The sequence below is a fragment of the Pseudomyrmex gracilis genome, unplaced genomic scaffold, assembly GCF_002006095.1.
Source record: "Pseudomyrmex gracilis isolate BER0280 unplaced genomic scaffold, ASM200609v1 scaffold_563, whole genome shotgun sequence".
Classification (NCBI taxonomy): domain Eukaryota; kingdom Metazoa; phylum Arthropoda; class Insecta; order Hymenoptera; family Formicidae; genus Pseudomyrmex; species Pseudomyrmex gracilis.
In genome coordinates this window covers 14,272-25,529 of record NW_018021147.1, presented here as the reverse complement: position 1 = coordinate 25,529, position 11,258 = coordinate 14,272, and the positions used below count along the sequence as shown (strand labels likewise).

The 11,258-nt window shown below is 34.0% G+C and overlaps 3 protein-coding genes across 3 annotated transcripts in view; all 3 read left to right on the top strand.

Annotated features, from left to right (window-relative positions):
* Positions 1-2,987, top strand: part of LOC109861081 (melanotransferrin) — a 6,844-nt gene extending 3,857 nt beyond the window's left edge. The window contains exons 4-9 of the mRNA XM_020440592.1: positions 195-374; positions 450-976; positions 1,049-1,213; positions 1,296-1,384; positions 1,467-1,807; positions 1,925-2,987. Of these exons, the coding sequence (XP_020296181.1) occupies positions 195-374; positions 450-976; positions 1,049-1,213; positions 1,296-1,384; positions 1,467-1,807; positions 1,925-2,565 (1,943 nt within the window). The 3' untranslated portion in view covers positions 2,566-2,987. The remainder of the gene's footprint in view (positions 1-194; positions 375-449; positions 977-1,048; positions 1,214-1,295; positions 1,385-1,466; positions 1,808-1,924) is intronic.
* Positions 2,988-5,044: 2,057 nt separating this feature from the next.
* On the top strand, positions 5,045-6,743 carry LOC109861079. Its single transcript, XM_020440590.1, has 3 exons — positions 5,045-5,370; positions 5,458-5,590; positions 5,759-6,743. The coding sequence occupies exons 1-3, from the start codon at positions 5,275-5,277 to the stop codon at positions 6,025-6,027; spliced, it is 498 nt and encodes a 165-aa protein (XP_020296179.1). The 5' UTR covers positions 5,045-5,274; the 3' UTR covers positions 6,028-6,743.
* Positions 6,744-7,006: 263 nt separating this feature from the next.
* LOC109861078 (esterase FE4) lies at positions 7,007-11,005 on the top strand. The gene is made up of 8 exons (XM_020440589.1): positions 7,007-7,340; positions 7,647-7,772; positions 7,850-8,009; positions 9,215-9,588; positions 9,767-9,938; positions 10,016-10,209; positions 10,291-10,435; positions 10,564-11,005. The coding sequence occupies exons 1-8, from the start codon at positions 7,158-7,160 to the stop codon at positions 10,860-10,862; spliced, it is 1,653 nt and encodes a 550-aa protein (XP_020296178.1). The 5' UTR covers positions 7,007-7,157; the 3' UTR covers positions 10,863-11,005.
* The last annotated feature ends 253 nt before the right edge of the window (positions 11,006-11,258 follow it).

The window sequence follows — 11,258 nt, the reverse complement described above, 5'->3', positions numbered from 1 at the left end:
GTTCAGTCTTTACTTAAATATTGCTCTGAGAAAATCTCCCCACCACTAACATGCAATCAGTTTCGCGTATAATAGGCACAGTGTGCTCGCGCAGTGGAGCGCAACTTTGTTGCGCGTGAACTTGGCGCGAGGCACTACCGTGCCTCTTGATATTGCATTTTTTTACAGTTGTTAACTTAAGATATCAATTGCAGGTGACAATTCTGATCAATTGTGTCGTTTGTGCATTGGAAGAATTCCTGGTGGCAAGTGTACGAATCAAGATCCTTATTCAGGTTATGAGGGAGCTTTCCGCTGTCTGGTTGAAGCAGGAGAGATCGCTTTTTTAGTGCACACGACTGTGCAAGAAATGACTTCAACAACATTTGATTTTAGTACGCAAAATCTACTTTAAGCAACAAGTTTTATTGCACTGAAATAAGAAAGTTGTTATTCAATTTTTGCTTCAGGTTCCGTGAAAAAAGAACAGTTTGAGTTACTTTGCAAGGACGGTACACGCAGATCTGTAGATGAGTATACTATCTGTAATTGGGGCAGCGTGCCGTCACACGCAATAGTCACGTCTTCCGCGACCAGCTTCAAGATCCGTCAAATGTATCAAAGATTCCTGGAAAAAGCGGTGCGCATACTGCACAAGAACAAGAATGATACTGCGAACTTCAATCGTTTCGGCAACGATCAGAGAGATTTTGATAATCGGCCAAGTTACAACAAATTCGACGAAGATAGGGTCAACAGAGATGAATTTAACAATCCGAACGAGTACAACACGGACGGGGATCGCAATGGATACGATCGAAGTTACGGCGTCGATGGGAAAGGACTGAATACATGGGAGAAACCGATGAACGACACATACGATTATTACAACAGAGAACACACCATCAACGAACCGACGAACATACGTCCGATAGAAGTATTCGAGCTGTTCGAATCGGCGCCCAGATACGGATTGCAGCACAATTTGATCTTCTCCGTAAGACATTGCGTTCTATTTTTTGTTTAATATTTATTTCTTTAAGTAATGCATATTTATATTTTTTTTCAGGATTACGCACGCGACTTCGTGCAAATACCTGAGAAGGATCAAACGTTCGAAGGGTACTTGAAACGATCCTTAGAACACATATTGGGTGTACATCACTGCCCTGTAAATCGGATGACGTTATGCGTCACTTCTGAACCGGAAGTAGAAAAATGCGTAAAAATGAAGGTATAACTGCGTATTGAAAAACTGTTTTATCACTTTAATGATTTTTTGAACATATTTAAGTTTAATAATTAATTTATTGCAGACTGCCTTGAAAGCCCAGCTTTTGAAACCAGACTTGTACTGTTTTAGAGGCCACAGTCATATAAATTGTATGCAAGCGATACAAAACGGGTATGCATAAAATACGTTATATTGAAGCAATATAGATGAAATAAAATTTTTATGCATTGATATCTTGCTTCATTTACTGTAGGCTTGCTGATGTGGCTGTCCTAGATGCTAGTGACGTCTACACCGCGGGATTACGTTACGACTTGATTCCGTTCATCTCCGAAGTATACAATCTCGAAACAGCAGACTATTACGTTGTCGCCGTGGCCAAAGAGGAAGACGACAATACCGATCTGACATATCTCAAGAACAAGTACACCTGTCATACCGGAATCAACATGGCCGCTGGCTGGGTTTATCCGTTGGCATATCTTATCTCAAATAAATGGATCAGAGGCTACGGTTGTGATTCTGTGCGCGCCGCTGCTGAATACTTCACTAAATCCTGCGTCCCGGGTGCACTTAGCACTGAGTACAATACAGGTAATTAAAATTCAGACGCTTACTAAAATTTATGCTCTTACTGACTAAAAAAATTTGAGTTGGAAGAAATTCTACGATTCTGTACAGAAAAAAGTAAGATTTGATATTTAATTGCAGGTGTGCCGTATGATCATATGTGCGGTTTGTGCCACGGAGGAAGCTATAGATACTGCCGACGAGACGCTTCCGAGGATTACTTCGGATACACAGGTGCCTTCCGATGTTTGGTAGAAGGGGGTGGTGATGTAGCCTTTGTGAAGCACACAACGGTCGCCGAGAACACCGACGGCAAACGAAGGGAGTTCTGGGCGCGTAACACTTTCACAAAAGACTTTCAGTTGCTTTGTCCAGACGGTACGCGTCGCTCGACCAGCGATTACGTAAACTGCAATCTAGGCAAAGTGGCCGCCAACGCCATAGTCACACGTGGTGGTTATTACGGCTACAATGAGACACAGATCAACGCATACATTAATCTGTTTATATACGCACAACAGTTCTACGGTCGAAAGGAGCAAGATGAGTTCAGCTTTAGCATGTATTACAGTATTCCGCCGTACAGCGATCTTATCTTCCAGGACGCTACTCAGCAGTTGAAAGTTATTCCACCGGAGAAACGGGAGTACAGCGTGTATCTTGGCCAGGACTTTATGAGAGCCAGAAGAATCGTGGATTGCAACGCCGGCGCGGCAGCTTTGAGCTACTCGTTATTCGCTACGATAGTCATGATAGCATTTACTTTTGTATTCGGCAGATAAACTCGTGCAATTTAACGCTCGTACGTGATGAACAAAACTAAAACAAACGATCTGTTATAGAGATTTTAATAAGACATTTGATGTGTAAACACTATAATTTTATTGCTAAGAGATAAATTTAGTGGTGATGTATCATACCGTCCATACTATATTGTACAATGTACATCTTCTAAATATTTCATATTTCAGATATTTTTTGTTAAAAAAAATTTTTATATCGACACTTTTATATCGACGTCGTGAACACTCGTGAATATTCGTGAACACTTTAGTTCATACTTTATGGAGACTAATAGCAGCTTGATACAGAGAATACAAATTATGTAAGTTGTAGAACTGCCTTTACATCCGTCCGTAATTTTAAGAATTATTATATTTAATTTGATACACATATATATATATTATTATGTAATTTGATACATGTATATATTTTATATCAATTCACTAATGTTTTTAGTAAAGAAAAAAGTAACTTTATATATACTAATAAATCTTTATATAAAATTATATCAATATGATTTTATTTTTTTGTATAATAAACTAGAAAAAGAAAAACAAAAGAAAAAGAAATGTGAGGAAATAGATATGAATACTATTTTTATTATAAAATATTGAAAATAGTAGATATATATATATATATCATACACTTACACACGTATATATTAACCCTTTCAAAAAAAGGTAAACAAAAGGCGTCAAGTACACGCACAATACGTATTGTATTTTGAAATATTAAAAATCAAAAAAAGAATTTTACTAGGTATATATTAATAGAAGTATATATTAATAGAAAAAGCATTCTCTACAAAATCTGTTTTACAAAAGAAGTGATCAAGAAGTAGCACTAAGTAAAATTTTGGACGTTTGATAGAGAGAACAATATAAAATAGAGTATAACATAATTGTGTCAATAGTATAGTATAGTATAGTATAGTATAGTATTTAATTAATACAAAAAAACTTGGCGCGGCTTCATTGAAAACAGACAGACGTTTTATTCTATGCGCACGAGCGAGCTACTTACACTTTATTTCATAAATCTCACTTTATAACTTTGACATACTAAGTATAATCATTCATTTTTCAAATTGACAAAAGATTCTACACATAAGTAAAATAAGAAAAGCGGCCAAAGTAGGAATAGCGTTGCGTGCGAGATTGGCGGGACATCCGCTGAGAGCCAATAGCTGAAGAGTGGAGGTGGAGGTTGTTTCTGATTCTGATTTGCTTTTGTTTCTCTCTTTTTCTAGATGATGGAGAAATATAAAGATTGAGAGAGAAAAAGATTGAAAGAGAGAAACTGAGAAAAAAAGATTAAGAGAGAAAGTAAAAGAAAAATTGTGTGTGTGTGTGTGTGTGTGTGTGTGTGTGTGTGTGAGAGAGAGAGAGAGAGAGAAGAGAGTAAGAGTTGGTTTATAATAGCCGTAACCGTTAACTTACGCCGGTGCCGTAAAAGTTTGGAAAATAGAAAACTCGTACTCTTGTTCGTAATTCAATTATGAACAGAAGTACGTACTTCCTATCTTCCAACTTTTACAGCAATGGTTTAAGTTAACGGTTACGGCTATTATAAACCAACCCTAAGAGAAAAAGCAAGAAAGAGGCAGAGAGGAAAAGAAAGAAAAGTTTGAGAAAGAGAAAGGCAGAGTCTGGGAGAGAGAAAGATTGAGCAAACGAGAAAGAGAGAGAGATTGATTGATTGAGGCTTTATTTTATACATATAGCGCTCTGGGAAACTTCTCCTCAAGCGCAGAGAGAGAGAGAGAGAAAGAGAGAGAGAGAGAGAGACGTATATATGAGAGAGATATATAATGATAATACATTCAAACATATATTTATTGTTTTGGTTAAATAAATAATGTGTAATAAATGTGAAATAAAAAAACAATTGTATTAAAACATCAAGATATACTTTTTGTATTTTATCGTTGCACGTGATATTTTTATGTCTCTTGATTTTCTCTTCCTTTCTCTAACTCACAGTTCTTGTTTTTCTTCCTCTTTTCTTACAGCCACTGAGCTCGTATCGCCATCTAATGTCGGGAAGTATGACGTTGCACGAATGTGATATATATATATATATATATAATATGTACATTTATTATGAATGAATCTCAACAAATTCAAATTTTATCTTCAAGTATCTTTAAATAGAAGACACCAAAAAGAAAACCACATACGTACTTTTTTCTCTATTTTTTCAACCTGAATCGATTGAGACTAAGAAGAAGTCAATCGGTTCAGTTATTACTGAAATATGAATATTTTATTTTTTTCAAATGTCAAAATTACTCATTTTCGCGTAATAGAGGCACGGAGTGTTTGCTTCGTTTGCGCGCGACTTCATTGCGCGTGAACTTAGCACTACGTGACTTTTAAAAAAACAAAGTCTCAATTTTTAAGCTCGTATCATTTTCCCTGCAAAAATATGCAATAAAAGAAGTGAAACACGCCTCTTTCTAGTAATATCAAAATTAATTGAATAACGAAACGAGAAAAAAAGAATCATTGTTTTTGGCTGTCAAAATCTCATCTAAATCTTAATTTCGAATCAAAATTTTTCAAGTTTATAATTATCTATATTTTTATTAATATTTCGAATAATATAATTCCAGACAGAGAACAATTTGAGCATTAAAATAATTTTATTAATCAGAAATATTTTATATTAATTAAAGAAAAACATAGGTCTTGCAATTAGAAAACGATATGAGTAGTGATATTTCACCATTGAATACGTCTAAGTATGAAAAAGTGAGGAAAGATTCCAGCGCGCAACAGAAAAATAATATCAGCAGTGGTAAGGTAAGATATTAATAGGCCTGTTAAAATCTATATTTATATAAGAAGTATAAATTGTAAAAAAATATATAAAGTTACATGACATTTCAGGTGACTCACAAAATATCCAATGCATCGATCCAAGCATTCGATAATTTAAATCAATTTGCTGAACAAAAGCGGAATTTCAACTCGGCGCAAGCGTCTTCTCCTATACCCACAAAAAATACAAATTTGCTAACAAGTAGGATCCTCCATTTTAACTTATATATTATCGATTTATTAGTCAATTATTTATTACATTGAGCCTCTTGCTATGGCGAAGCTGCTATTATGCCTTTAAGATATGCATCATTCGATCTGGGATGTTTTTTTTTTTTTATCATCACACGGCTGTGTAAATCATCTTTAGGTAAACACAACACTTACAAATTAGTGGATAGCAAACAAGCGTCGAATTCACTTTATCAATCTGATAAGAAGCTTCTTGATACTTATGCTCGTATTGCCGCGAGTTACAACAGACGTTGTCCTAAACGATTGCGCGAGCTCGCCAAACCGAAGAAACCAGGTTCCAGCGATCAGAGTAATAGCTCTGCCAATTTTGATCTGAACTACCGCGTATCTAAACCATATGGAACCAAAACCAAACACACTTCAAAAGAATTGCAAAAGAAATAGTTTGACTACTGTTAATTAAAAAATTATTATTGTGAACAGTTCATTTATCAAGATGATTAGTACGCTTTCAAATGATACAAAAATATGTAAAAAAATACTCGCAAAAATATCTAAAAACAGGTATCTAAAAAAATATTGTCTCGTTTTACATTCTGTAATAAGAAATAAAACTCTTTAACCTTTAGAAAGTTCGCATTTTTTCTTATATACTTGATATCCAAAGTTTGTATACATAACATGCGTTTTATATAAAATTATTATGCAGATTTAGAGCATATACATATAGGCTACTCTTCTAAAGGTTAAAAGGTGAAAAGATTATTATGAAGCGATATCTCTGAATAGCTTCTTCATCATTTCTTCGAATACATATCATATCACAATACAGTCATATGTTTCATTTAATTAAAAAATTTTTCCGCAAATAGAAAAATATGATATTTAATATGTACATATGTGTAATAAAGTAACTAAAGTTTGTCTGTGTGTAAAGTTTTTCTGTAATTTGCTAAACTTTTTTATTACTTCTTTTTCTTGTTACAAAAAATAGCGAAACTTGTTTTCAAGGACAACCGGCTCAGGTGTTCAGCTTGTTGTGATAAGATGATCGCGAAATACGAACTTGTTTACCTTCCAAAATTCATTTTCTTCAGTTGCAGATAACCGAAAGCAAGAAATATATATATGTATCTCTATACATACATACATACATATATATATATATATATATGTGTGTGTGTGTGTGTGTGTGTGTGTGTTTCTTTTTGTCAGATGCATACGACAGTACTTAGAGATTTACCTCATTTCAGTTCCCGTGCGAATCTAAATTACAAATTTACGTATACGCGATCTCACGTACGTCCATTGTAAAAAAAACAAACCTCTTGTATGACACATTCAAGTTTCCAAGAAAGGAAATAGATGATTCTTCCTCCTCGCGGTCGAGTGACCGAGTATAAAAGGCCTCATACTGCCCTTGAAGTTTGTAGTGTTCACCAGTGCCACGCACAGTACGTGCGTGTAACTGATCGTTCAGTCGTTGATACATGACTTCTTTTTTGCTTGTCTCTCTCTCTCTCTCCTAAGATAGATTGCAGTATAAAACAGCCAGTTCAATCTATATAGTTACTATGATAACAAAGTTTATTTTTTTATTGTGGATCGTCACCGTACTCGGTGACGAAGAACACGAGATAACCGCGCCGATCGGGAAAATACGTGGTTCTACCTTGACCTCGAAACTTGGCAAGAAGATCTATTCTTTTCGAGGTGTGAGATATGCAGAACCGCCAACTGGACAACAACGGTTTCAAGTAAAATAATAAAAATAATATAATATAAAATAATATATATAATATAATATAATATAATATAATATAATATAATATATATATATATATAAATAATTTAATTATGACTCTCAGAGAATATAAATCAACGTTATAAAAATAAAATAATAAAAAAATAATAAAATTAATATAAAAGTATAAGAGACCATAATTGCAAGAGCCGACATTACTGATAATACGTGTAACAAAACAAAACAATTTTAATTCATCAAATATTCAGTAAGTCTCTGAAAAATGCTCAATGCGTATCATTTTAATTATTTCTGTTAGGTTGCAGTTCCAGCGGTAGATTGGAACGATGTTTTCGATGCGACCAAAGAAGGACCTTCTTGTCCAGGAATACGTGCGGAGAATATTTTGGAAGATTGTCTCCGTCTAAACGTCTACACGACAAAAGTATTAGATTTCTCACAATGTATGTTCTCGTTGAGAAGAGCATAGCGTTACTAATTGAACAATTACCTTGGTTGTAGTTACCATCAGCGAGCGATTCCGTGAGAAGACCCGTGTTAGTATTTTTCCATCCTGGCGGGTTTTATTTGTTCTCGGCTCAGAGCTTTATTTTCGGACCCGAATATCTTCTGGATAAAGATATCGTTCTCGTGACCGTAAATTATCGTCTCGCATCACTAGGTAAAGCTTTGCATTTTTTAATTGTTGTTTTGGTAATTTGAAGCGTAATCGATAAAATGTTATCTAAAAAGAACAAACGTGAACTAAATAATAAGGTAATATCTACAACCCCTTCCCGGGAAAAAATGGATTAGATCTAACTTAAATTTAACGAGATACAAAAAATGAAAAAATAGATCTAATTAGATTCAAAGTAAATCTAAGTAGATCTATGTAAATTTACACTTTTATATATCAGTAAATCTACTTTAGATCTACTCAGATTTACTATATTAAAACTAGTCAGATTTACTTAGATTTAAGCAAATCTGAACAGATCTAAGGTGATCTAATATTATAGACCTGAAAAGATCAAAAGCAGATCTAATAATAAATAAAAGTGTGAATTTACATAGATTTACTTATATCTATTTATAGATGTACTTTATATTTATTTAGATCTTTATATCTATTCCCTGATAGGAAAACATTTACAAAATTATGTGACAAAATCTTGCACTAAAATTGTAATTTGCAATTATACAGATATATTTTAAGAAATAGATGTAAAACCATTGATCGTTTATCACATATTTGTCACTGTTTGCAACATTACTTTCCAAATACTATTTCGGCAAAAGAATAACGATATGGCGAATCATCTTAGCAGTATATTTGCAAAATTAATTCCACAAAAAAATTGTCCAATAATTGAGAACATAAATTCAGCTCTGTGATGTTTAAAATATGTAGAAATATAATTGCATATAAAGAAATGCAAGAAATCGTTGTCACTCATGATGTCATATTTGTGCAATATTTTCACAATTTGCCTACTGGAGGTATATACTGTGAAAATACATAACGATTCTTTTCCAATTTTTGACAAATATTATTTACAAAATTTTATTGTAACAAAACTGTTGCGTTGACGAATCATCTTAGTGCAATCATTGCAAAATAGTCGCCATTCATGATACCATTTTTGTGCAATATTTTCACAAATGTGCCTATTAGGATTTAGATTTAATTTAGATCTAATTAGATCTATTTTTCCATTTTTTTTATCTCGTTAGATTTAAATTAGATCTAATCCATTTTTTCTCTGGAAGTAAAGTAATATCTACAATTAAGATAATATCTACAAGATAATATCTACAATTTTATCTCAAAGATATATATAAAAAAATACGTTTCTCCGTCAAAAAACATTTTTTATATATTAGGTTTTTTGAGCACTGGTGATTCAAAAGCACCGGGTAATCTGGGTCTAAAGGATCAAGTGGAAGCTCTTAAATGGATCAAGAGAAACATAGGTGCTTTTGGTGGCAATCCCGATAGCGTTACGATATCCGGTTATAGCGCTGGTGGTGTGAGTGTATTTATGCACATGGTTTCTCCAATGTCTAAGGGATTATTTCATCGAGCAATTATGATGAGCGGCTCAACAACACCAGATCCCTTGCCGACTCACCAACTACATTTGGCAAAGAAGCAAGCGCAATTGTTGGACTGTCCCACTGATACGACAGGCGCTATGATGATCTGTTTAAATTCCAAACCAGTGGAGAACTTCACGAACACCATACCAAATTTCTTTGTAAGTATAATGAACATGTGCAACACAACAATCTTAATAAATAAGGAACGGCGAGTGATATTGTAGAAAAAGAATTTAAAAAAATATTTGAATAGTATAAACTTAGTTAAAAAATATAATTAAAGATAATAAAAAAAATATTAAAGTCAAACTTTGAACATACTGCGACATTCCTCAGGAATGGCATGGTAATCCTATCTTAGTGTGGTCACCGGTAGTGGAGCCTGAGGTTCGCGGTGTTGAGAGATTTTTACCAGAGCAGCCGTATGATCTTATCAGAAAAGGACAATTTCACAAAGTTCCGTTAATCGCAGGAGTTACAAAAGACGAATTCGGTGGTGTAGTTGCCGGTTAGCGTTAATAAGTGCTAAAATAATATCATGGGAATCAGATAAAGATAATTGCTATTGCATTTTCATGATTCTAGCTGTCGAAAAGCAACGTCAAGAAGGAAACATGTCGACATTGAACGACTTGAACAACAATTGGTACGAACTCGCGCCGATAGTTTACTTATATGAGCGCGATACACCGCGTTCCCGAAACATAAGCATCAATCTGAAGCTGTTTTATTTCGGTAACCAGGAGATCGGTCCAAACACATACGACGGTCTCGCTCATGTTCGTAAATTGTCGAATAAAAATTGTCATAGTGCGTTTATTTATTAAATGATTCATATAATTGAACGTTTTGTATTCCAGATCATAGCTGACAGTGTAATTATATTTCCTCTGTATCGGAGTATGAAGTTACTTGCGGAGTACAATGATCATCCAGTCTACTTCTATATGTTCAGTTATCAAGGAAGATACAGTTTTGCCATGTGGAATGAGACCACGCCATATGGTATTTTTTACGTTTACACATTTTTTCTATTCAAATCATCTATAGTTAAAAATGATATATGTAACGATCTCTTTATTCACTTTTATAAATATTATAATTTATAATTAATATTTATTTTATTGTTCCAGGAGTTACGCACCACGACGATTTGCAATATCTGTTCTTCATGAAATTCAAATTTCCATACTTCGAAAAAGATGCCCCGGAAATTCCTACAGTGGAACTGATGACAAGCATGTGGTCAAATTTTGCCCAAACCGGACAGCCGGTGCCGCCGAACTTGGCAAACAATATCACGTGGAACCCATACGACTTAGCAAAGGATGACTACTTAGATATCTCCGAGGAACCCAAGATGAAGACTGGATTTTATCCTGATAGAATGCAAGAATGGGAACGTTTGTTTCCTATACCCCCAGTAAAATAATCAAACATGTAAAATTACACACAACTGAGCTACATGTGACGACAGATCAATTTCAACGCATTTAAACATATGCAATCTATCATACTACTATACTTACATAAGAAATCTTGTTGTAAAATAAAATGTTTGTTTTTCAAGCACAACTTCTTGCAATATTTTTCAACCAAAAAACAAATTTCAAAAAATACAACTTTAATATTTTTGACAATCAAATTATATGTAATATAGATGTATATTATGATGTAATTACCCAGCAAACATTTCGGTCACAGAACCATATCCATCTGTGTCCTCAGTAGGATATGGTTTGTTAACCATGTCTGTCAACATGTGAAATGTCAAAATGCGACCAAAATGATGACAGAGTCTGCCACAAGCAAAGCGAGGCCAAATTAT